At 51.1% G+C, this 24921-nt stretch overlaps 8 protein-coding genes across 8 annotated transcripts; 5 read left to right on the forward strand and 3 right to left on the reverse strand.

Annotated features, from left to right (window-relative positions):
* Positions 1-121: 121 nt before the first annotated feature.
* On the forward strand, positions 122-2865 carry PV06_08732 (pre-mRNA-splicing factor ATP-dependent RNA helicase PRP43). Its single transcript, XM_016410103.1, has one exon. It carries the CDS (start codon positions 246-248, stop codon positions 2535-2537), a length of 2292 nt encoding a protein of 763 aa, XP_016259125.1. The 5' UTR covers positions 122-245; the 3' UTR covers positions 2538-2865.
* Positions 2866-5128: 2263 nt separating this feature from the next.
* Positions 5129-7296, forward strand: PV06_08733 (uncharacterized protein). The gene has a single exon (XM_016410104.1). It carries the CDS (start codon positions 5154-5156, stop codon positions 7194-7196), a length of 2043 nt encoding a protein of 680 aa, XP_016259126.1. The 5' UTR covers positions 5129-5153; the 3' UTR covers positions 7197-7296.
* A 9-nt stretch (positions 7297-7305) lies between these two features.
* Positions 7306-9123, reverse strand: PV06_08734 (uncharacterized protein). Its single transcript, XM_016410105.1, has 4 exons — positions 8881-9123; positions 8810-8832; positions 8393-8754; positions 7306-8341 (listed from the first exon to the last, which is right to left on the reverse strand). Exons 1-4 carry the CDS (start codon positions 8913-8915, stop codon positions 7442-7444), a joined length of 1320 nt encoding a protein of 439 aa, XP_016259127.1. The 5' UTR covers positions 8916-9123; the 3' UTR covers positions 7306-7441.
* Positions 9124-9359: 236 nt separating this feature from the next.
* Positions 9360-11655, forward strand: PV06_08735 (uncharacterized protein). The gene has a single exon (XM_016410106.1). The coding sequence runs from the start codon at positions 9873-9875 to the stop codon at positions 11388-11390; it is 1518 nt and encodes a 505-aa protein (XP_016259128.1). The 5' UTR covers positions 9360-9872; the 3' UTR covers positions 11391-11655.
* Positions 11650-13384, reverse strand: PV06_08736 (uncharacterized protein). The gene is made up of 2 exons (XM_016410107.1): positions 13277-13384; positions 11650-13087 (listed from the first exon to the last, which is right to left on the reverse strand). The coding sequence occupies exons 1-2, from the start codon at positions 13320-13322 to the stop codon at positions 11820-11822; spliced, it is 1314 nt and encodes a 437-aa protein (XP_016259129.1). The 5' UTR covers positions 13323-13384; the 3' UTR covers positions 11650-11819.
* A 659-nt stretch (positions 13385-14043) lies between these two features.
* PV06_08737 (uncharacterized protein) lies at positions 14044-17987 on the forward strand. Its single transcript, XM_016410108.1, has 2 exons — positions 14044-14906; positions 14958-17987. Exons 1-2 carry the CDS (start codon positions 14763-14765, stop codon positions 17361-17363), a joined length of 2550 nt encoding a protein of 849 aa, XP_016259130.1. The 5' UTR covers positions 14044-14762; the 3' UTR covers positions 17364-17987.
* PV06_08738 (uncharacterized protein) lies at positions 17923-21527 on the reverse strand. The gene has a single exon (XM_016410109.1). It carries the CDS (start codon positions 21443-21445, stop codon positions 18866-18868), a length of 2580 nt encoding a protein of 859 aa, XP_016259131.1. The 5' UTR covers positions 21446-21527; the 3' UTR covers positions 17923-18865.
* A 189-nt stretch (positions 21528-21716) lies between these two features.
* Positions 21717-24031, forward strand: PV06_08739 (uncharacterized protein). The gene has a single exon (XM_016410110.1). It carries the CDS (start codon positions 21851-21853, stop codon positions 23822-23824), a length of 1974 nt encoding a protein of 657 aa, XP_016259132.1. The 5' UTR covers positions 21717-21850; the 3' UTR covers positions 23825-24031.
* The last annotated feature ends 890 nt before the right edge of the window (positions 24032-24921 follow it).

Consider the following 24921-nt stretch of genomic DNA (forward strand, 5'->3'; position numbering starts at 1 on the left):
GTAGAAAACTTCCTTCGCCGTAGAGAATTTCCATTCGTGCGAGTCATTGATGCCGAAACAATGAAACAGTCTGACTCAATTTGATCTTGATATTTTTCTGCCTCGCCTTTTGAGAGACGACCTTGACTACAACAAAACTGCCGCTGAAGTCGTGCCTGTGGTATAGCATTTGTTAGTCGCTATCGCTATTCTCGCACCTGCCTTCGTTGGCTACTCCTTGCGCCTTCCCTACCCTTTTGGTGGCAATGGCTAGCAAACACTCAGCGAATCCTGACGGTGCGCCTGCAAAACGACAGAAGACATCAGGCGATTTGAACCCAGAGAATAACCCCTATCTCGCACACTGGCACGACAACGAGTCAAATGGCTATAGTAAGGGTTACTCGACCCCTCCGAAAGACGGTCCATTAGCAAAAATGCAAAGACATAAAACTACCGCGGCGCTCGCGCGGGCCGCTGAAGATAGCAAGACGAACCCTTTCACTGGAAAGCCATTCTCCGAGAGATACTTTTCTATCCTTCGAACCAGACGCGACCTTCCTGTGCACGCACAACGAGATGAATTCCTCCAACTCTATCAGCAGTCTCAGATTCTCGTCTTCGTGGGTGAGACAGGTTCTGGAAAGACCACACAAATACCACAATTCGTCATCTACGATGACCTGCCCCAACAAGAGCGGAAGCTCGTTGCTTGTACGCAGCCACGACGAGTCGCCGCCATGTCTGTTGCTGAACGTGTTGCGAACGAGATGGACGTCAAACTTGGCGAGGAAGTTGGTTACAGCATAAGATTCGAAGATATGACTAGCCAAAAGACGATGCTCAAGTACATGACCGATGGTATGCTCTTAAGAGAGGCCATGAACGACCACGACCTACAGAGATACAGTACCATCATTCTAGACGAGGCCCACGAGCGGACGCTGGCAACTGATGTTCTGATGGGTTTGTTGAAAGAAGTGGTCCTGCGCAGACCAGATCTCAAGTTGATCATCATGTCTGCAACACTTGACGCACAGAAATTCCAACGGTATTTTAACGATGCGCCATTGCTCGCTGTTCCTGGTCGAACCCACCCCGTCGAGATCTTCTACACCCCCGAGCCGGAGAGAGATTATGTGGAAGCAGCAATCAGAACCGTTCTACAAATACATGCGACGGAACCTGAAGGAGATATCTTGCTATTTCTGACTGGTGAAGAAGAAATTGAAGATGCGTGCCGCAAAATATCTCTCGAGACAGACGAGATGATTCGTGAAGCCGATGCCGGCCCCATGAAGGTCTACCCACTATACGGTACTCTGCCTCCAGCTCAGCAACAGAGAATCTTTGAACCAGCACCGCCTCCTCGCAAACCAGGTGGAAGGGCAGGCCGGAAGTGCATTGTTGCTACCAACATTGCAGAGACGTCTCTCACCATTGACGGTATTGTGTATGTGGTTGACCCCGGTTTCTCGAAGCAAAAGGTCTATAACCCACGTATCCGTGTTGAATCACTCTTGGTTTCCCCAATCTCGAAAGCATCGGCACAACAAAGAGCCGGTCGTGCGGGTCGTACTCGGCCTGGTAAATGCTTCAGACTCTACACCGAGGGGGCGTTCAAGAAGGAACTTATCGAGCAGACATACCCAGAAGTGTTGAGATCGAATTTGTCATCAACAGTTCTGGAATTGAAGAAGCTCGGCATCGACGATCTTGTTCATTTCGACCTTATGGACCCTCCCGCTCCGGAGACTCTCATGCGGGCTTTGGAAGAATTGAACTATCTTGCATGCTTGGATGACGATGGAAATCTGACAACAATGGGCAAGCTGGCGTCTGAGTTTCCCCTAGATCCGGCGTTAGCGGTGATGCTGATCTCCTCGCCCGAGTTCTACTGCTCGAACGAGATTTTGAGTCTGGTAGCTTTGCTTTCCGTGCCTCAAATCTTTGTAAGACCAGCTTCTGCACGCAAACGTGCAGATGAGATGAAGAATTTGTTTGCGCACCCTGACGGCGACCACCTGACACTTTTGAATGTGTATCATGCCTTTAAGGGCCCCGAAGCACAGGCCAACACGAGACAATGGTGCCACGACCATTTCCTCAGTCTTCGAGCCCTTCAATCGGCTGACAACGTGCGCATGCAACTTAAGCGTATCATGGAACGAGAGGAGCTGGAACTCATGTCAACCCCATTCGAAGACAAGAAGTACTATGAAAACATCCGGAAGGCGCTTGTGTCAGGGTTCTTCATGCAAGTCGCCAAAAAAGAGGCCAATGGCAAAACTTACACCACAGTCAAGGATAACCAGACCGTTTTACTTCACCCCAGCACTGTCCTTGGCCAGGAAAGTGAGTGGGTTGTGTACAATGAGTTTGTGCTTACAAGCAAGAACTATATTCGGACTGTCACTAGCGTTCGGGGCGAGTGGCTGCTCGACATTGCGCCTGGGTACTACGACGTTGATAGTTTCCCTAAAGGTGAAGTTAGGACGGCACTGCAGCGACTTACAGAACGTGTTGCTAGGAGACAAAAGATGAAGGGCGGCAGATAGTCGTCGAGACTCAAGTGTCGACATGCATGTCTCGTCTGTCTCAGAAGGCTTCAATCGACTCAGACTTCAAAAATAGCCTGGTGGCTGGTCTTGCATAATCGACTGCTCAAGGAATCCTCGACAGTGTTTAAGAATATCTCTTCATCGCCTGAAAGCGGTGAATGAATGCAAAGTGGATAATTCCAAGGCATTGCGTCAGCATCATTGCCAGTGGCTGTGTTTAGTAGAAGGAGTTTGGACCTGATCCTCACCGATCATTCTTGTGCGTCGCCAGCTAATGGCAACACGCTTACTACGAGTAAAAGATAGATTTGCTCAAGCCTACAATACCATGTATGATGATTGACTCCGCCGGTTTACCTAGATGGTTCAGATGAACGAGAGTTCAGACACTGGTGCATTCCTGTGTATTTCGTAATTTACGACTGCAATATGGTAAAGTGTCAACTAGATGTGCGACAGAGGAGGGGGATTGATAAGCTTGGGGCGGTCTGTTTCTCGAGCCAGCAACGAAGGAGAAAGAGTTGCCTCAGCCTCAGCCTCAGACGGAGAAGCTTTCGCCTAAATTATTACGGGCGCCTGCTTTGGTGGAAAGCAAGATAAAGGTAGAAGAAATTGCAGGGTACTTTGGACAATTAAACGAAGCGGTATGCGATCGCAAGGGTTTCATGTAAAGTTGTTGGTGTTTGGTCGTTCGGCGTATGCTTTTGTGGCAATTGTGTAACGATTCCCATACCGCTTTCGTGTAGACTGCAGTACATACCCCTGGATCCTGTACGTAAGCAAAGTTCATGTAAGAAAAGTACTCGAGATAAGCGAGTTTTCATTCATACGACGGAGTAGTATCTTTGCAACGGCACCTCCGATTATTACCAAGTAAACAGGCGAGTCTGAGCGAGCCCCGGATAGACCCCCTTGACTACGGAGTGCAGGTGAATGGCCATGCACGGTTTATGTAGTTTTTGTGTGAATCGGGTGGCGGTGTCTTTTTTGTACTACTCGTACCATCTACTACCTCGGTCAATCGCTGGGTCAGATTCAATGAGAGAAGGCATGGGTCATGGTGGTGTGCGTTTGTGATTTTTATATTTAGGGGAGAGACGATAGACCAGACGTCGCGGCGTGGGAGAGGGGACCTATTACTTAAAGGCACTCATCTCTTTAGGCGAGTTATCTTGTTGCTTTCGATAGCCGAATACCACTCACCTTTACCACTCCCGGGTACTTGTCGGATTGGTCATGCTCAGTCCATACAGTACATTCCGAAGAAAGGAACCACAAGCCTCGAATTCCGCACTGTGGCGATATGGGATTTGAAGATATTTGAGGAGTCATGATTGCTTGTTTCGCCTCAAGGATACGACGACCATTGATATAGAGCCATGGTATGATATCTTGGAGCACGGGACAACCCACATACGGTTATGCCAGAAGATCGTCGAGAAGTACAAACGACAATAGCAGCGATCTCTTCGAAAAGAAAAATAACATGGCTGGCCGTGAGGCTTCCCAAACCCCGACGCAGGGTACGACATCGACGGGTATCCCCCCAACAACCGTGCCAACATCAAGGACGGATCCAAAGCTACTCACATCTCGGAACATGGAGATAGCGGGTGTTTCTGCTGCTGCTGGGATCCTCTGTACGGTTTTGATCGGACTCTGCATATTTTGTTATCTGAGGAGACGACAGCGACGAAGTGAGGGTTATCGCCAACCACGACCAAGGTATAAGAAGGCAGGGTTCCATGAGATTGTGCGGTATCAAGGGCAGAATGACAGAAGTCGATCGCGAACAGGTGATATATTCATTTCCCTTTCCCATCATAACCCCCCCCCCCCCATTTTTGTTTCTTGGTACGTCAAAAACAGGGAAAAACAAAGAAACTGACGATGATGGTTCATAAAATCAGACTCGATAACATCACGCCTTACTTACCACCGCCAAGGCACACCGGACAAGTTCATGGTGCCGGCGGCATATGGCCCGTCTTACACATTCAGTTCCGTCTCGAGGGAACGAGATCTTGAGCCGCAAGAGATGATGGGTGGTCCGGGACTGAACGTGGTTGATTTCAACAGACGAAACCGATCGAGGTCGCCCGTCAACAGTCTCGAAGAACCTGTTGAGCTTGCATCACATCGATTTTCGGCCGTCAACCCACACGTCGATGTCGACGATCTTACGGTTCAGGAAACAAGGCATGGTCGCGGAAAAGAAAGATCCTCAAGGCTGCGGAGTAGTCCTGGGATACTCAACCTCAGGGTAGAAATGAGTAGGAGTATAAGTCCTTCAGCCAGTTCAGCTAGAAGCTTGCTCCCACATGGATAGCGATCGGACCGCGATACCCATACTGATTGAATGTTGAGGTCTCCTCGAGGTGTTTCCGAGGTGATAAACTGGTAGAGAAAGTGATGTGCAAAACGCGTGTTTTGATTCGCGAGGAGATTCAGGGCTGAAGAGCGACCATTCCACATACAGCTAGACACTCCTTAGTGTCTTGCACGTGACTGAGATTTTTTCCCCCGAGCCCTCAAGTCCTAGAGAATTGGTTTTGTTAAACACGGTCCTAGTCCTATTCATCTATGGAGTCGAAGCAATAAACAATTGGCTCTATGTTGATAGGGCGACAAGTATCTAGAAAAGGTCTTCATTTCTTTCCATTGACTGCTGGTCGGTCTACGAGTAGAAGGTCTATTCATTGGAATCCTTTTGTCCAGACCTACAAAGAATATCTTCGCGAGGCTCAACCCGTGCCGTCGCAGAGGAGGTCATCGAATCATCGCGGCGGAAACCCGGATATTTCGTCGCCGGGCGAATACGATGCGGAGAGTATAGCAACGTCGATAGAAGGAAAACTCAAGATGATGAAAGCTCACCCTTCCAAGCGGAAGAAGTTCAGTCGAGCACAGATTGAAGGCACCCCGGAGGAAGTTCTCACCTTTGAAACGCAGAAGCTATTGCGCAAAGCTGCATCGGAGCGTGTGGAGGTCGAAACGAATGACGACTCAAAATCCTCCTCCTCATTTACTCCCCCGGAGCCTGGGACACAGCTCGAACTCGAGATTGTGGAGCTTTCATCGACGGGCGACGGGTTGGCATTTTCTCCCGATCAGAAACACATCTACGTCGTCCCGTTTTCTGTCCCGGGAGATTTAGTACTGGCGGAAACCGTCAGGCAGAAGCCACATCCGACGCACACTTTTGTGTCATTTGTCAAGCTTGTGCGACCGTCCCCAAAGCGCGAGGGTGTGACACCGGGTTGCAAATACTTTTCACAGTGTTCAGGATGTCAACTCCAGATGATCCCCTACGAGGAGCAACTCAAGCACAAGAAGACGATCGTGGAAAAGGCGTTTCAAAACTTCTCCAACCTCGACCCGTCGCTGATCCCACCCGTCGGCGAGACCATAGGATCACCGCTGCAATACGGATACAGGACGAAACTTACGCCTCACTACGATGGCCCTCCCAAGAGAAATCCAAAGTTCTGGCCCGACGATCCGCCTCCGATAGGCTTCCACACGAAGAACCGTAGGGTTCTCGACATCGAACAGTGTCCCATAGGCACACCTATCCTCAATGAAGGCATGGCGGTCGAGCGGAAAAAGGCCCACGAGACATACAAGACACGCAAAAACGGCGTGACCATTCTTCTCCGGGAATCCACAAAGCGCGTCATGAAAAGATCCTCGTCTCCCTCGTCCTCCTCCGCGAACGGCGACGCTCCGTCGGCGGCGACGACGACGACGACGGACTCAAAAACCAAGACCGACGCTCCTAAGCGTGCGACGTCCCTCGTCCCGCCTTCCGCCAGCAAAGTCCGAACAGGCGACCGTGACTACACCGTCATCCCTGTGCCCGAACCGACCGAGGAATCCCACCACATCCGCCTCCCAGACGCTCCCGAGATCACGTACACGTACCCAACGCACAAGGACATCAAGACGTACACGTCTCTCACCCACGACTTCACCACCGAGTACGTGGGCGACTTCACGTTCGTGTCGCGGGCAAACAGCTTCTTTCAGAACAACAATTCCATCCTGCCCACGTTTATGAACTACGTCCGCGAGCACTGCACACCGTCGTCGTCGCCGCCGAGCACGGACGCCCCGACGCAGGCGGGCGGCACGGCGACGGACCCGCCCACGATCGCGGCCGACAAACCCATCAAGTACCTCCTCGACGCGTACTGCGGGAGCGGCCTCTTCGCCGTGTGCCTGTCGCCCCTCTTCAGCTCCGTGTTGGGCATCGACATCGACGCCATGGGGGTCGAGGCGGCCCGCGAGAACGCCAAGCTCAACCACATCCCCAACGCGGGCTTCATCGCCGCCGACGCCGACGTGCTCTTCGCCGACGTCCCCTTCCCCCCCGACCAGAGCCTGGTCGTGATCGACCCCCCCCGCAAGGGCGCCAGCGTCGACTTTCTCCGGCAGCTGTGCAACTTCGGGCCCCGCCGCGTCGTCTACGTGAGCTGCAACGTCCACACCCAGGCCAGGGACGTCGGCATGCTCGTCACCGGCCTGGGCACGGGGAAGTGGAGGTACGAGATCGAGAGCCTCCGGGGGTTCGACTTTTTCCCCCAGACCGGCCACGTGGAGGGGCTGTGCTTTTTGAACAGGGTGCCGCAGGCAAATTCATCCGGGGCACGGTGAGTGAGAGCGGACAGATAATAGGCTCGACGCCTGCCTCATCTTTCTTTCTATTCTCCGAGACGAAAAGTCCCTCTTCCAAACACAGAAGCTCAAAAAAAAGGCGTGCTTAATAATATTGGTGCCAGAAAAGCATTTCCTGATAGGATTGAATACTTTCGCTCTACTTTAAGTGACTCGAACTTCATTTTCTGCCCAAGGAGGTCCTTTCTTTTTTCGTACTCCACATATCAACCTAGACATCATATCTACGAACTCCCGGGGCCACCAAGCAGGGCGAATCTTCGCACGATGCTAGGTCCAATCTCATCATACTCTGCTTTTGTGTGGCAGTAGCTCCTGAATTCCGGAGTCGATGCCAACAGACTTCCACCGAACCACGGTCCGTGCCGTTGTCGTTTGTGGGTGACGACTTGTACATCTAGGCCACCACTTTTGGCTCCTCCACTTCGTACCTCTGATGCTCGAATACGTGCATCAACCAAATGTCTAATGTCTCGTTGTAGCCTGCGGCCAAAGTCCTTGTACAAAGTCGAACCACCGGACAAGACAATGTTCTTGTATAACCCTCTGCGAACATCGATAGGAGACGACTGAATAACCCCATCGACAACGGTAGGTAGTGGGGTGAGGAAGTCGGAAGAATAGATCTCGGGATTGAAGAAGATTTCGGGTGCAAGGAAGCGTTCGTATCCAACGTCGATGGTGACAGATCTGCCGTTAGGAGAAGTCACTGTGTGCTTGAGGAAACGATCGGGCTCCTTGTCGTATCGAGCAAACTCTTTGACGATATCCGGACAGACATAGCAGTACTCTTCCTTCACCTTTTCGGCCGTCTTCAAACTGCTATCAGGTTCTCCTCGGTCACGTAACAAGCTTTGTACGAAATAGGTAATGTCTCGACCTGCAATTGGTATACTCTTTATCGATGAACCTATCACGTAACCCTCCGCTACCGGGATAACGTGGGTAACACCATCACCAGAGTCAATGACAGTACCGGTCAAGGATCTGTCGACCACTTTGGAAGATGTCCAGGACGCAGCCAACGCTAGGACGGCTTGTACTGCGATGTAGAGGCCGGCGCAGTTGAAGGACTCGAACATGATTTCGGCGGTGTTTTCGCGATTCTCAGGAGGGTTCAAGGGCTGTCCCCGTTGTCAGTAAATGAACCTTTGCGGAACTTCAACTTTACTCACCGGTTCCGTGAGCAAGAAGTAATGGTCCTCCGGCTCGACTCGTAGATATTTGAATATGGAGTTTGACCAGAATCGTTCCATATAATCCCAGTTTTCTATCTGTCCATGCCTGATGGGATAGTTTATGCTGTAACCAGGGCCACCAGATGCTGCGAGTGCCTCATCCCCAATGAAGAAGTCAAGGTCTTCTGTTCCACGTTTTGCTGCCAGATTCGAACTTGGACCAGCACCACCGGTGAGGTACGAGGGTTTGTTGGCTGGAGCTGGTCTCCCTGAACCTGACCCTGCGGCTCCACCTCCTGGACCTTTCATCGCAATGGCTGTAGGGAACACCCATGAAGGAGCATCGTTTCCGGCAAATCCTAACAGCACACAAGTCAGACGAGTGTGATTATTGACAAGGGAGAATGGGCGCACCAAGTTTTGAGAAACCAGTTCCGCTGAGGGTTTGTTAGCACAGGGTCTGGAAGAGCGGTCGTTTGACTCACTTGTCCATGACAACGGCTGGCGTCTGGGACGCCATGTTGCAGATTGGTGTGAGGGACTCTGAACTAGAGACGCAGGTGACAGACAATGGCTGTGGCCGAAGTGAACGTTGGAAATCAGAGACTGCGAATACTGGTCATGGCAACAAAAAGGCGGTACAAAGGGAGTGTGCAGGCTTTCAACCGGCCGCAAATTGTGGTGGACTGGAGGTCACAGGCAGCTTCAATATGGCTGATTGAGCGACAGTGAGATGGCTGCGAGGACGAGTTCAGTGCCGGCAACGCTAATGGTGGGCTGGGCTGGTGGCATCCAGACACGTGACTGTCGTCACTCTAGCATTTGTCTTGAGGCTTACGAGGCTCACAAGGCTGGCAAGGCTGACAGTGACAAGGCTGTCGCTACTGCTGCTTGGCGCCCAAGGCTTCAATGATTCAATACTGTCCTCCTTACTCCGTAGTCACTGCCGTCCCTATTCCTTACGCTCAGTTGCAGCCGCCTTTGCGAAAGGTGCTAAATGACAATGGATGAGGAGGGCGGCCGTTGAGAGGGCAAGAGCCTAAGTCGCTCCTGTGGTCTGCCTGCCAACAAACAAGCACTCACGTCTTGCTGATATGTTTGTCACTTTGTTTCTATGAATCGTGTGTTCTGATAAACCAGCACCTCTCTTTACCGCCCAGGTGATCCTCTCCTCGTATCCTTCTTTCTAGTCAATCTGCTTCTCAGCATTCTACAACCGCATTCATTCACGCGGCGCAGGGTTCGCGTCTTCTATTATTCATTCGAGTCATTGACTTCAGTGTTCTTCGAACCTCACCACATCCTTCATCTATCTTACACTGTCCACCAATCCAAGTTTCTCTCATCGCAACATGCGTGTCCCAATACTCTCATCCTAAAATTCTCTCTCTCGAAGACTCTTCATTTCAGTTTCCACGAAAGGAAATAAACTATTTCAAACCGCTTGCTTTATGTCTTGGACCACCGGCACAATTCAATGCCTCGAAGACGTGAGGGTGGCGACCTTTGTGCCATCTTCATTCATGCCGGAGCGGGGTTTCACAGTCGACAGAATGAAAAATCTCACCTGGCTGCCGTTAATGATGCTGCGTTGGTCGCAATGGCGATCTTGAAAAATGGGGGCAATGCCACCGATGCTGTTGAAATGGCCATAAGGCTCCTCGAAGATAAAGAGATTACAAATGCCGGCTACGGTAGCAATTTGACCATGGACGGTATCGTCGAGTGTGACGCAACAATGGTCGATCATATGGGCCGCAGTGGTGCGGTTGGTGCTATGTCTCAGGTCAAGAACCCCATCGCGGCAGCCCGACTAGTCCTTGACGAATCGATCAAGCCTTTATCGCTTCAACGCGTCCCACCAAATCTTCTTGTTGGAGCAGGAGCTACTGATTTTGCTCACGACAAAGGTCTTCCTATACTACCACCTGACTTCCTTGTGTCAAACAACGCTCGCGATCGCTGGCTTCGGTGGAAAAGAGACCTACAGGACGTAGAAGACAGGTCTGCCATGAACCAATCTCCAGAGCAGAGAGTTGGGGGCAGGCTGTTATCGATTTCTCCCAAGTCTAGCAGAGCCTCTGCAACAACCCAGACACCTTCCCTTGAACGACGACCGAGTCTACCGTCTCACTCCACATTCATCGAACCCGATCAAGACGTGCCCACCAGTGTTAAAGCACTCGCTAGTAGCCGAGCAGACGACGAGGCAGGAGGCATGAGATCAAGCAGAAGAGCGATCCCGCGTTCAGAAATTGAAGACGACAATGACTCTGGCGTCGATGACAGCCTCCAATGGCTGGCATCCCCTCCTAAGCGGCAGAAACTGAGTGGCCGGTTCGATGGACTGACGGACGGCCAAAAGGTATTACCGACTTCAGGACCATGTCCGACAACTGGCGAGCATGACGATGGAGATGCAGGACGAGAGGACGATATTACAGACACTGTTGGTGCCATTGCAATCGACTGCTTCGGTCGACTAGCTGCGGGCTCGTCTTCAGGGGGTATAGGAATGAAGCACAAAGGCCGATGTGGCCCAGCAGCGCTTGTAGGGGTCGGGACTGCAGTTATCCCTGTCGACCCAGAGGACATTTCCCACACGGCTGTCGCCACAGTGACGAGTGGCACTGGTGAACATATGGCAACTACAACGGCTGCGGCTACAGCAGCTGAACGGGTTTACTCTTCGATGAGAAAGAAAGACGGACGTCTCGAGCGGTGCAACGAGGACGAAGCACTCTACGCTATGATCACGCGAGAGTTTATGCAACACCCAGGAGTTGTCAACAGTCCTTGCCTTGGTGCGATTGGGATTCTGGCGGTCAAGAAGACCCGAGACGGAATCTACTTCTATTTCGGACACAACACAGATTCCTTCGCACTAGCGTCAATGCATTCCGAAGAACGCAAGCCTGTTTGCACCATGTCACGAAGCAGGGGCAACGGCTCAGTGGCACAAGGTGGACGGGTGGCACGTTCCTGGATGCCATGATTTTCCAATGTTGAGGACGAACCAGCCACGGACAAGAACAGAGTTGCCTTTCGGAAACATCGATGTCGATACAAGCTGCTCCAGAAACCGATTTTGTGAGAGTATGGAGAATGAGTAAAGGGAGGAGATGATCAGAATATCCACGAAGCCGGTGACGCCCTAGAGATACACCACACCCACGATGAAGCTGAACAGGCGGTAAAGGGTGGACATATCACCAGGCAGTCCTAAATAATCCTCTTGAAACGCGAGGTACCTAAGTAACTCCAAACACTGAATACAAATAATGATATTCCTACATGAATGTGTCGACTAGATGATTATGCTGTTTTCGTTCTTGTGTTTTTCTAGTTTCCAAATCTTATCTTCGATTTGTTATACAATCTTCGGTTTAGATTGGACACAGGAAGGTTTGCATGCAACCTTTGCTCACCGGGCCGCGGTCTGTTTCTTCTTTGACCTTTTCGCCACTACCACGGGCCTGGCGCCGTAGTGGCCGACGGTCAGGTGGGTGCCGCAGGTGAGGCAGTCCCCGTTGTCCGGCACGGAGCAAAATATGCTCAGGCAGATGCTGCAGACGAAGCCGACGCTGACGACGTCGCGGTGACAGAAGCAAGCGGCCCGGAAGTCGACGTCGATGCGCGTCGGGAGGATCAAGTGTCGGGCCCGCGTCGTGGGGCTCGGGAGGAACGAGAGGAGGAGGTAGGTGAGGAAGGCATGCGACGCGGACGACTGTGATGTTTTGGATGGCGTTTTGGAGGATGTCGAGCTCGACGTCGGTAGTTGGACGGGTATAAAAATGCCGTGTGTGGCGTCGGCGGCTTGTTGTAGAAACACCGTCGAATCGGATGATGATGATGATGTCGTCGTGGTCGTGGTGTTTAGGTCTCGTTTTTGATTTGAGGAGGAGGAGGAGGAGGAGGAGGCACCGGGAAGAGGAAGTTGAAGAATATCAATCGGGATCGATAAACGTTGACAAGCGAAAATGGCATTCATGATGGGGATGTATTGGTGTGCCAGATCGGTGGACGGTGACGCCGAGATTAAAAGGATACGAGATTGTAGAGAGGATGCTGCCGACCCGGGATCTGTCGACGCTTCGAGACCGGTGGCGCCACCACCGGTGTTGGATGCAGCCGCGTTGGTACTACTTCCGATGAGTGATTCCGCGTGGGAGATGGATTCACGATTGATATGTGACAAGGCGAGGGTCAGTGCCCCAGCGATCATGGTCGACGTGCTGCTGGAGACCGAGGTCGGGGTGGTGGTGTTGAGAAGGGTGGTGAGATTTTGGATGAGTTCTTGTTCGACGAGACGGAAAGGTCTGTATTTGTTGCCTTCTGAGGTGGAGGTGGTGTCTTCAGTGTTCAAGGGTGATGGTTTCGTAGGAGGTTTGAGATTCAATTTGAGACGTTTGGATGGCTCGAAATCATCATTTCGATCTCCATCTTTGTTTTGTCGTTGTGGTCGTTGTGATCGAGGTGGTTTTTGTTCGGTAGGAGATGGGTATAACCATTGAGCCTTGTCACAATGTGAGGCGATGACGGCGACTTTGTTGGTGTAGTTTGCCGCGAGGTGGGCATTGACAAAAACCAAAAGATTGGCGACGGCGCTTGAGAAGCTGAGGGTGTGAGACAACAGAGACCATGCTGCCGGGTTGGTGTCGAGGATGATGGTCAAGAGAGATGGTGATTGTTCTGATTGTTCAATAGTTTGTTAGGGTTCAGCCTCGTCAGAGAATTGAAGATGAGGATGGTAGCTTCTGGAGAAGAGACAAGACATGAGGCCACATAAGGAGAGAGAGAGAGAGTGTGTGTGTATGTGTGTGGTGTGTTTGTCAAGGGTATGAATGATGATTGAGGGGGTTCTCATGTATCTGAACTCACCTTGAGATGGTTTTTCAAAATGGTCAGAAGCATCTACGGCATTCATATTGATATTGGTCCAGTGTGGTTGAGATGATGATGGAGTGATGATGATGATGATGATGATGATGATGATGTTGTTGTTGTTGTTGTTGTTGAGGTTATGCCAGAGGTGAATCGACAAAAGAAAGAATGATCATTTGGAGTGTAGATAGTACAGGTAAATTTATTTCCCAGATAAAAGTATTAAATATTAAAATCCTTTGCAGACAATTAAGTAGTGATTGAGGTCGTTAAAGTACCTAAAGGTGGTTGTCGAGTATTGTACTCCTTTGTATCAAGCGTTTCTAGCCTAATAAAAAGTACCATCAAAGGTGTCTGTGGCACTCCGTACAAAGTACAGAGTGCCACTAATATCTGCCTATTAGTAGCCTAGAGATCTAGGCATCAAGTACCTAAACGGAGTGCCTGGAAGATTTAACTATACGTGCTTAAGGTTACGGAAATACTTTATAAAGGACCAATGAATGACTTGTATTTGTTGGCCACATGCACCAACCAAATATCAACGTTGGAAAAATAAAATTTCAGAATTACTCCGTAGAGTATTATATTAATGCTGTTAAATACATTGTAGTTTTGGGTATGGAAAAGACTCTTTTGTACGGAATCCCTAATCAATATCACAATCCCAACAATCCTCCCTCGGTTTTACAGGACAATGTCTAAATACTCCGTAGTCCGTATTACTCCCTCCCTCCCTCCCTCCTAATTATAAAAATTGCACATGTCATGCAATTTGTCACCCATAACACACTTGCTTGTTCCTCTCTTTCAACTGTTCCTCTACCGACTTTCCTCCCCACGCATCCATCCACCTCGTTCCCATTTTTCTTCGGCCGTACAAATCCAAAGAATTTTCTTTTTTTTCTTTTTAACATTCACGTGGTCACCATCGCCTACAGACTACACACCACAGACTCCGGCTTCTTCACATTGCACAGTACAATACAGGCCTCCATCGTCTACTGCCTCCAACTTGTCACTCCCTCTGAGAGAAAGACAACAACAACAACAACAATCAATTTCCCACCAATCAACAACAAACCACCACCCACGAATTTGTGATCCCCTGTTCAACTTCTCAACCCTCCTGACCGTTGATTCCTTTTCGACATCTATCCTCGAGTCTTGACTTTTTGTCCAACCATCCCACGAGTCTCTGCCACCAACAGAACAAAATTCACCGATAGGCCCATCAGCTGACCAATTCTCCTGGTCAACATCTCTCAGCCGTCACCTCCGTCAATTCGCCTCCTACGCCGTATCCAAACTACATATTCTGCCGTATTCCAGAATCAAATTCACGCTCCGGCCTTTCCTGTGCGCGCTCACCTCGTTCACCAGAATCTTGTATATCATGTCCGACACTTTATAATCTCACCTCACCTTCGTGGTGTTCTTGTTCTCCCCGCCTCTCTTATTCCCACCGCCTTTTTTAATTTTCATGGTCAAAGCCTATCCGATCTCGGCGCCGTCTTCAATGTCGAAAATGGCCGCTGTCCAGCGTATGACCCGGAAATTATCCGAAGAGCGCGCCTCCGTTCTGGCCAACGAAGCCGTCGCATTGTCCTTGTCGGGCGATAAAGTGGTATGTGGTTTTTCTCATAACTGCCGAATTCATACACTAATAAACGTCCAGCAAGCTTCTCGAAAATTACGCGAGGCTGCAGCTCTGGTGAACGACAATCCAGACGTCAAAGCCGCTTTTTTGGCCATCCACAACGATCAGCTTAGCTCGCCACTTCGTGATTTGTGTCGGAGATATTTCTTGTACCACGACAGCACCGCTGGAGACGAGGCGGTGAATTATTTGAAAAGTCCCGATGCCGCCAATGCCGCTCCCGTGGCACTTGAATGTCTACAGATTGTTCTCGAGAGCCAACCCACCACCCTCTCGTCTGCCCAGGATTTCATCATAGCCGAGCTTGCGAGGCAGAGTCAACCCGTCCGTCAATATCTTGCTACCGAGCTCCAGGCGTCAACCACGGAATTCTTCGACAATGTCTATGAACGTGGCGATGATGCGGCAAATTGTCTCCGCTCCATCGTGCTCGACGGCTCGCTCTGGTCGTCGGAAGATGTTCGACTCCGCGTCGAAGATGATCTTTTCCAGCTCTTTCTCGCGAAATTGATGGAGACCGGACACGACCACGATGGCCGCGCACTAAAAGGCATCGCCCTCTTGTTGATAGCCGACACCCAGCGACTGCACACCTTCATTGACGGTGAGGCTTTCGAGGCTCTGATGGGCTCCCTCGACCTCAGGCTACCAGCCGTGGTCCGTGGGCAAGCCACGCTCGTCCTCTCCAAATTCTTCGAAGTCGCGGATAGCACAGGCCAAGACTTTCTCTACGATTACATTCGGAAGCATGTGGAGCGACAAAAGGGTGATGATCTCGTGCTGGCATTCTCCGCCAGTGCACATCTGTTCCCTGTGGTGCCCACCATGATGGCCCAGCTGTTCTTGACTGAGGGCTTTCTGCCGTCAATCATGCCTCTGCTGGAAAACCAATTCAGCAATCCCATAGTACATGACGCTTTCCTCATGCTGGTGAATGCTGCCTGCCTGGACGGGGCCTGTCGCACGGCCATTGCACAATACTGTACCCCATGGCTCGCTCATAAAGTCAGCAATGGAACTGGGAAGCAACCTTCGCTCTCAGCGACGGTCTTGGCAAAATTGAGAACGTCTGGTGCCAGGGCGGGAGATCAGAGAGCCAACCAGGCGGACGAAGATGTCAGTGAACTTGTTGATCTTTTCAAAACTACCCTTGTCGTTGAAGAAGGAAGAAATGTTTCTGACTCGATTGAAGGCCTTGCGTACACGTCTTTGAAGCCCGAGGTCAAAGAATCGCTCGCCAAGGATCCCACCTTTTTGAAATCCCTACTCGACACGTTGAACTCGTCTCACGATTCACCCGAAGTGGTCGTCGGTGGGTTAAGCATCATCTCGAACTTGACTCAATATCCCGCGAACCTGTCAGAAGAACAAAAGAGAATATCACAGTTGAAAGCCTACGCCAATGCCACGAAACCCGCCGACCCCAGTCCGCTCGAGAACGAGGATCACGTAAAGGCACGGTGCTCGGCCGTGGTGGAAGCAGGAGTGGTCGCCACATTGGTCAAACTTAACAAACGCCGGTCGCCGGCGACGTCCCAATTGACGGATCGAATATTATTGTCCTTGTCCAAGAATTCGAAAGACCGAGGCAAAATCGCCCAACAAGGAGCGGTGAAACTCTTGATCCTCCACGCTCAAAAGAATTTGGAGTCTTCGGAGAATAACAATGCGACCATCGACGCCGCCCATGCTCTCGCACGAGTGTTGATATCTCTCAACCCGTCGCATGTCTTCGCCGCAGGCTCGACGCCACATATCACGGATGCAGTGATTCCCCTCGTGGCTCTGCTGAAAACTCCACGCGGCCAGCCGGTCTTTAGTGATCAGCCGCGGGATCTTCTGGCCGTGTTTGAAAGTTTACTTGCCCTCACCAACCTCGCGTCGGCCCCGGAGCCGAGCGCGGCCAACAGCATCATCAAGACCGCCTGGGACGAAATCGAGGAGTTGTTGCTGGGAAACAACGGCATGATACGACGGGCCGCGTGCGAGTTGATCTGCAACTTGACCGTTCACCCTGCGTGTGCCGAGAAGTTCGCCGACGGTTCCAGTCGCGCCGGTCAACGGCTCCACTTGCTCATCGCCATGGCCGACGTCGACGACATGCCGACGAGGAGGGCGGCCAGCGGTGCCTTGGCCATGTTGACCGAGGGATTCTCTTCCGTCGTGTCGGCACTCTTGGAGTTTGAACGCTCGCCCGAGATCCTGTTGGATCTTTGCCGGGACGACGACGCGGGAGTCGTCCACAGGGGGCTCGTGGTGGTGAGGAACATGGTCTGCGAGGAAGACGACGCCCTGGCCACCAGGGCGAGGACCTCGTTCAAACGACAAGGTGCCGTGGAAAAGTTGAAGACGTGTCTGAAAAAGACCAAGGATCCCACCTTGTTACAAAGAGGCGTCGACGCACTCAAGACTCTTGTGGAGTGAATGAACTTGTTCGACTTATCACGACCGACTTTACCCAAGCATACCTACTTCCTACCCACGCATCACAAGCACGAGGTGCTCGACACGCACACACTCACTCACCACCCCCCCTTCTCTCTCTCTATTACAGATACACAATCTCTCCGAAGTTTACGACGGCCGGAAACCTTTTTCACCCCCCAAATATACTCCATACGACTTTACGAAATATAATGCATTGCCCTGCATGACCTGTTGGGGCTTTACTGACAATGGCGATGGGCAACATCCTCCCCATGTGTTCGGACCATGGGACATTTTTTTCACGAAATTGAAACGAAACATAGGCGTCTGCAATTTGGGGCATCATCATCATCATCATCATCATTATGCATGCAATTCGCATTGGGCGGGGAGGGGGCTTACGAGATACAAGTACATTTTTTGAAATTTACAGACGTCGGGCGCGTGGCGATTAGATTTGGCGGGCGTACAGCAGATGTTCGTTCGTACGGAGTAGAGCTCTCACGTTTGGAAGACTCGACCCTTGATTCGATGGGACATGAATGAATAGACATGGTCATAAAGAGCAAGGTGTTTTTGTTTTATTTTTTGGTACCCATAAATTTTACATCCTTCATCTTCTTTGTGTGCAATCACATCTTCCAATTCTATGTAGAGACACACGACAGGTGCCCACGTCGGCCACCACGACTGACTCGATTGTGACCGAAAGTGCAAAACAGTGCCCGGGCGCGATCCCCGTCTCGACCGTATTCACGGGTGGTCCAAGTCGTGCCTTTTTTGGGACGCGAGCTCTGTTGACAGGGCGACGAAAAGACGACGCTTCCTCTTTTGTGGTTTCATACTTGCCACGGCCCCCTGTGGAGGTCCGAGAGAAGAACCACCCCCGCCCGTATGCTGGCTTGCCACCATCAAAGTACATACATCCTGGCGTCTTTTGCCATGGTTTGAACGGATCCGGAGGCCCTCGATGCCGGAAATTTGTCATTTGCAAGGCCCTCTTCCAACCAGGGAGGTGACATGTTCTCCGAACCTAGTTCGTAACCATCGATTCCCAATCGTTGAGGCGTCGTTCAGAGAAAGGGAGGTTTCGGCCGACGTTGATATCTGTATGCTCACTTGCTGCAAGCCACATATTCCCAGAACTGACTGGGCCAGTGCTGATTCATGCACGGAAAGTTACCACTCTACGTCCTCCTGTCTTCCTGGTGTCGACCAAGCCGCGGTGAGGACAGCTTGCTCACCTCCCGATGGGAAACAGGTAGTACGGATATGTTAGGTTGTTCAGCCACTCATCGATCATAGCCAACACCTTTGCCGTGTGTCGGCTCCAGATTGGTTTCGATTGCCTCTGTATAGAAGGCAACTGGATGGCAATGTTGAGCTGACCTTCACACCCGTCCATCAAACAGTTGAGAAGGGGCCGTGAGACATGCTAACGACCGCTAATCGAAGCAGACAGTGCACTCCGAACTTGCGATTCGGAGACCAAATCAGACTCAAACATGGGCACTTGGTGGGACCGGGTGGTCATCCTCTCCTTGGGTCTCCAAAATACGTTGACGGCGTCCCACATGGTTCATAGGTAGTAGTCTCAAACGCCTATAGGGACTTCTGGCCTTTGGCTCACAGTATGCGAACGATTTCGTGTAAAAATGGAAGTCCTGGTCTAGACCCGAAGCCCCATTTGATCCAGCACTGACCTGGTCAGCAGCAGTCTCGGGTTCTCTCGAGGGTTCGCTGATGGTGATTTTCTTCTGTTCACGTCTCGCGCTCGACCGATGCATGATCTTCGTTTTGTCATTATTTGATCGCTCTGTCTTCTCCTTCTGCTGCTTCTCATTTGCTAGTCTGGCGATTGCTCTCAACTCCGATACCTCTTTCCTGAGTTGAGCTTGTTCCTCCATAGATAATTGATTCAAATGTTGGAGTTGGTTCAAAAGTGCTCGAGACTCTCGTAATTGTTCCTCGAATTCAGCCGAGTTCTTTTCCATTTGAGCTTTGACTTCGGCTCTCTCCTGCTCAGCAACATAGAGCTTTCGTTGCAAGTCGGCTTCCAGTTGTGCACTTCTCTTTGTGAGTTCACGCTCAGACTCTTCCACTCTTTTAAGTTGCTCTCTCAACTCGGTCGCGGTAAGCGCTAAATGATTGATGGTATCTGCTTGCTCGTTGTTATGCATATTTCTGCTGTTGATCCTCGCCTGCTCATCACTCATCACTTCGCTTTGGTGGGTGCCTAGTGCCGGCACAGGATGATCGGATTTCAGCTGACGACGAACAGCGTACCTAAGTGAAGTTTGCCGAGTAAAAGGCACGAATACCAAGTCCCCTTCATCCTCCTGCTCTGGCGAAACCGAAGCCGATTTTGGTGCATCAGAAATGTGCTTCAAGAAAACGCCGCACTCCTTCACAAAAATTTCGGCCTTTTCAGCAGGAGTGAGCGAGCTGACGTCCTCTGAGATAGGAAGAGAAGCCCACTCATTCAGGATGCTGCATCCCCTAGCGTACAGAATTTTGCGCATATTAGGATTGCGGACGGGTATTGGTGCACTTATGCCAGACTTGACTGCAGCGTCCAGGATGATTGTATACTCGGGCAGTTTCCGACATGTGACGCAGAGATCAAGCATGCGGTAGACCACGCGTACGAAGCCCTTGTATGTATATGTTGCAATGGTTGATGCGTGTTCAATTGAACGTCGGAGCCAGATTTGCCCTTTTTCCCAATTGCGTTGTTGTGTGTAATATGTTAGAAAGCTTCTGAACAGATGGTTTTTCCTGAACCCGCCATAGTCCATCTCTTGTAACAGAGACAGCCAACCTTCCGCACGCTCAGGTTGTCCACACCGTAAAGCTGCATATATCAACACCTGCAGCAGCTTCACATTCAAGGACGCAGGGACGGGTAGATCCAGGCCATTTGCATGGACCCTTTTCCAAGGGCTGATAACATTCACTCTTGAATCTGACCTTGTTATCTCTGGTAAGAGGTGATTCAAGGACCGAGAATCACAGACTTGACCGATCTGCAATAGCATGTAAAACACTGCGTTATCGGTCAATGGCAACGTGCTCTTCTTCAAGGCTGCAATGACAAAGTAGGCCAGGCTGTAGTGACCATTGGTCGAGAAAGCTCGAATGAGCTCGATGTATGAGGACACAGACAGAACCTGAGTGCTCTCCAAGAGTACTTGTCCAAAGCGATTGATGAGGTCGACGAGGTTTATGTCCCCTGCACGGAAGGCTGTTGTTAATTCCCAGACAGCATTATTTAGATCAGATCTGTACGCTTGAGCTTCGATACGATATGAAATGCGGAGAAGGTCTTCCCGATGTCTGAATGTTCTCATCTCATCCCGAGTCAGTCGCAACATCTCAATGAGTCGGTTGCTGTCCTGGGAAAACTCGACATTCTCCACGTCTGCAGCATCCTCTCCTGGAGCGAGACTGAAGTAGGGGCTCGGTCCGACCTGGAGGTGGAGCAGCAGTCTCAGGGAAAGCATGATAGCGTTGAGTCGATGATATCTTTGGAAGCCAGCAAGTTCTGCCGGCGAGAACTTTGCGTCTTCGTATATTTCCGCAGGCTTCACGTCTACCATTTGCTTCGCATAGCTCCGCAACCCGGGGTTGTAGACATGAGGCATACAACCTTCCCCATTTCCTTCCCACAATGGCATTTCCACTTCATTGTCGAACTCCTCTACCGCGTCTACTCGAGCGTTTGCAGCTGTCGAATACCCTCGTCTCTGTTCGCAAATCCCTCTCCGGATGCCTCGAAGCTGAAGAGCATTTCTAACCCGCTGTTCTCGCTCATTGATCTCTCGGATCTCTTCGTGAATGACGAGGAGTTTGTCATCCCAATCTTTTCTTTGCTTTGCTTTCCAGCTGGTGTCGACTATGAGGACTGCGGCAAGCACAGGAGCAAGGAAGATTGTGAATACATCGTTGAACGTAGGTCGGCGTCTGAGGGGAGCTGTAGTAGTCTTCCGTACTAATAAAGGTGTGGTCGTCTCGATCGATCGGAGAGGAGGGCAGCCGCTGAGTCTAGGCCGGGGTAATTGGGCCCATAGTGCTCGCATCTCCCGAGCATATATCTTCCACCACCCCGAGGTCAAGCATAGAGTCAAGGGAAAAACAAGAGGAGGAATGGTGTTGGTGCAGAGAAATCGGCATGCGGTGGAATGATTTACGTTGATTCCGTCCATCGCAAGCTCTATATCGGTCACGTGTTTGGACGGAAATAATTCATGTCAGTCTCATATCATTGGCTCCTCATTTTGGTCGTACCTGCGCGACCGCGTTCCTATCAGACACTTTTGTTACCCACTCCTCATTTGGTAGACTTGCAATGCTCAAGCAAGATATTCCCACAGATATACGATGCATGCTTTGAGATTATCTTAGTTTACAGACAATAAGATCGACCTCACGTCATACTGGCGACTCCTTTTCGACGCCAAATGTGACGTACCTCACCCAGTCCTATGGCTGCCAGGAGCCGATTCCTGCCTGAGATCAGGGCTCACGACAAAAAGGATGGCTTCGTGCCTGCGCGTGCATACACGTCAAAGCTCGGCTCGTGGAGATTCCTCCGACGTCGACGTACAATCCTAGCCATACTTGGGATATGCTTCCTGTATCTATTCTTCAAGAACATGCCCACAGACTTGCCGCCAGTCTCAGAACGTTACGATTCGCGCTTCGGTCGATTGAGTCCCGGGCTACAACAACAGCAAGCATGGCAAAGTCAAGAACAGACCGGTATCGGAAAGGACAACAATTATGAAGGGCCTATAGTGTTTCTACACCTCGGAAAGTCCCTTCGCAGGGTCTCCGCTACTCGCGACTCAAAGGGTAGTATTCTGTTTGCTGTATCAAGGCTCGAGAGCATACCACGAATACTGCCGGTCGCTTGTTCCATGGCACAGTACAATCGAACTCGTGTGCAAGTCGCCTTCATGGGACGTTCAATTGCCAGCTGGGCAGACATAAAAGCTCTGAACGGTATTCCACGCGACGACTGTGATGTACTTCTTCACGATGCGCGGCCAGACTTTCCAGCCCTCTCGTCTGAGACGAGGTTGGATGTTAGTGCTAGGGCAAGCTTGGGACACATTCATTCATATGCACAGCTTAGTGCGGTACTAGTCGGCGACGATGACTTCGAGGCTGGCTATTTTGTCAAAGCATTGAGAGAGAAATCCAATGCGTTGGGTCTTTCACTTATCGCTCTGCCTGCTGGTGGTCTCGGAAGTCTCTCTTGGGTTTCCTCTCTGGGAGCTGCATCTCTGAATCATGTCAGCAAGATTCACGTCGATATTGTGATCCAGGCACAGCCCGAATCTTCGGCATCGCTCATTCGGCTTCTACGTTCAATCAAAGAAGCGGATTACTCTGGCTGGGCCGTGCCACGCCTGATCATCGAGCTTCCAGCCGATGTCGACCCGTTCCTTTCTGACTACATTTCACGCTTTCAGTGGCCCTCTGATGATAGCAGTGGTAACACCAAGTTGGTGGTAAGACGTCGAGTCGACAAGAACGTTCTGTCACCTGCCCAAGCATCCCTGCGAACAATTGAGTCTTTTTTCCCTTTGACCCCTGCCGAATCTCATGTCCTTCTGCTCTCACCTCGGGCAGAGCTCTCACCGAGCTACTTTCAGCTGTTGATGTACACGCTGCTCGAGTATAAATATGCTGCAAAGAGGACAGATCTAGCCAACCGCCTCATCGGGTTCTCACTGGATCTTCCAACACATGCCCCAGACCTCGAAACAGAGGCGCCTTGGACATCAAGTCGGCTGAATGAGCCACTCGTCCTTTGGCAAGTGCCGAATACCAACGCAGCACTGTACTTTGGTGAGCGCTGGGCGGAGTTGCGTTCTTTCTTATCCCTTCGGCTCGAGCTTGATGCCGATCTGTCTGGAAAGGTGCCTTCTACTCCGACCATGTCTCATGAGTTCCCATCTTGGTTGCAATCTATGCTTGAAATGATGAGGGCACGTGATTACTGGATGATGTATCCAAACTACGCGGCCACTCGAGGTTCGGCAGCAGTGACGATGCATCGTGAATTGCCTACCTCTCCAGAGGAGTATATGCAGGACCAATCAGGCCAGCAAGCCACAGAGGCGAATGGGCTTCAGATGGCGGCGGAGCAGGTCCTCACAGCAAATGACGAGGTAAAGCGATTGACACGAAAAGAGCATCGGCCGCATCCTGCCTCGCTCGTAGCGCCGCTCTTGGAGTCAATGAGTCTGGAGATGCGGCAGAGCAACCTTGTAGATGCCATGCCGTTGATATCGTACAGTGGAGTTAAGATTGAATGGGAGGAGTCTGGAGCTTCGGCGTGGCAGTTTGCTAAGGATTTCGCGCAGACGGTCGGAGGCTGCGCTAGCTACGACCCGGGGCACCAAGGCAGCGGCTCTGTCGAGTCACTGTTTTGTCTGGCGGGACGATAGAACAATTGAATCAAGTATTCGACGCCCAGCCGAGCGTGATCAAAATTATACTCATTCATTCCTGGGAGTGTTTGCCGAGCATTTTTACACGTTGTGTTCAACAACGAGCACATCAGCGATGGAATTCATGGGAAATCTTGTATGCTGTGAATGCAATTGTTTCGAGAAGGCAAGATGCGCACAAGATCGACATGATCGCGCCGCCGTGTACGAGCTAAGGCGCACCATGAGAACAACCCTGGGCCAGTCTCTTGGGTGTCAAGAGACATCGCCGGCGTTAACTGGCTCGGAAGAGTGATGAGAGAGGGATGGCGGGAATGCTGTGGGCGGCGATCTCAGTGGAAATCGAAGATCCGACAGTCTGTATGAGAGAGTGACAAGGATCATCAGGGTGTTAAAACGACCATGGCTGGGGATCGAAGGAGAACGGAGGCGGGAGAAGGTGCTGGCAGAGTGAGAGACACGAGTACTTCGTACTTCCATAGTCGACTGATTACTCCATAGAGTGCTTCGTATCCCGTCCACCTCTTGGTTTTGTTGTCTGTGTACTTTTTGTCTTTTTCCCAACCTCGCTCGTGTGCATCTCAGACCATTAACAACAATTCTAGAATATTTTGATAGTCCGTAAGGTGGACGTACTGTAGTCGCTGCATACGCACGTGGGAAGCATCGTGTTCGAATACGAGGCGATGTGATGGCGCAGGTAGATTTGCCCCTCCATGTGAAACCCCTCCCTGCTCCTTGTCCCTCTCGCTCTCGCAGACACTCTCGCTCTCTCTCGCTCCCTCTTTTTCTTACCATTGCCTCGTTCGTCTTATTTCGTCTACTGCACATCAACCACGAATAAAACAGGCTGGTATCGACAGGGATCGTGCACAGCTGCATCATGTCATGGCGCTAGGGATGCATCGTTGCCGCGTCCTAGAATTCCTCTTCTATCCAATCACTCTTTCTCGATGGACGCCTCGACCAGCATTTCCGCCCCTCAGATGTCGGAAGCCTCTTCGCTCGCGCCAGTATCCTCCCTTCTCCTCTCTCTGTTCGCATCAACAATGCCCCCTCCTACTCCTCATCTCTCGCCATCGAGACCAAACTCG

Source organism: Exophiala oligosperma (assembly GCF_000835515.1).
Source record: "Exophiala oligosperma strain CBS 72588 unplaced genomic scaffold supercont1.9, whole genome shotgun sequence".
NCBI classification, from domain to species: domain Eukaryota; kingdom Fungi; phylum Ascomycota; class Eurotiomycetes; order Chaetothyriales; family Herpotrichiellaceae; genus Exophiala; species Exophiala oligosperma.

Excerpts from the sequence above, each read along its gene's own strand:
- PV06_08732 (XM_016410103.1), top strand. The coding sequence starts at position 246 with ATGGCTAGCAAACACTCAGCGAATCCTGACGGTGCGCCTGCAAAACGA.
- PV06_08733 (XM_016410104.1), top strand. The coding sequence starts at position 5,154 with ATGTTGATAGGGCGACAAGTATCTAGAAAAGGTCTTCATTTCTTTCCA.
- PV06_08734 (XM_016410105.1), bottom strand. The coding sequence starts at position 8,915 with ATGGCGTCCCAGACGCCAGCCGTTGTCATGGACAA. Across the intron at positions 8,755-8,809 it reads AACTGGTTTCTCAAAACTTG|GATTTGCCGGAAACGATGCT; the intron begins GTGCGCCCATTC and ends GTGTGCTGTTAG. Across the intron at positions 8,342-8,392 it reads ACTTCTTGCTCACGGAACCG|CCCTTGAACCCTCCTGAGAA; the intron begins GTGAGTAAAGTT and ends CAACGGGGACAG.
- PV06_08735 (XM_016410106.1), top strand. The coding sequence starts at position 9,873 with ATGCCTCGAAGACGTGAGGGTGGCGACCTTTGTGCCATCTTCATTCAT.
- PV06_08736 (XM_016410107.1), bottom strand. The coding sequence starts at position 13,322 with ATGAATGCCGTAGATGCTTCTGACCATTTTGAAAAACCATCTCAAG. Across the intron at positions 13,088-13,276 it reads TTTTGAAAAACCATCTCAAG|AACAATCACCATCTCTCTTG; the intron begins GTGAGTTCAGAT and ends TTGAACAATCAG.
- PV06_08737 (XM_016410108.1), top strand. The coding sequence starts at position 14,763 with ATGGTCAAAGCCTATCCGATCTCGGCGCCGTCTTCAATGTCGAAAATG. Across the intron at positions 14,907-14,957 it reads CCTTGTCGGGCGATAAAGTG|CAAGCTTCTCGAAAATTACG; the intron begins GTATGTGGTTTT and ends ATAAACGTCCAG.
- PV06_08738 (XM_016410109.1), bottom strand. The coding sequence starts at position 21,445 with ATGCGAGCACTATGGGCCCAATTACCCCGGCCTAGACTCAGCGGCTGC.
- PV06_08739 (XM_016410110.1), top strand. The coding sequence starts at position 21,851 with ATGGCTGCCAGGAGCCGATTCCTGCCTGAGATCAGGGCTCACGACAAA.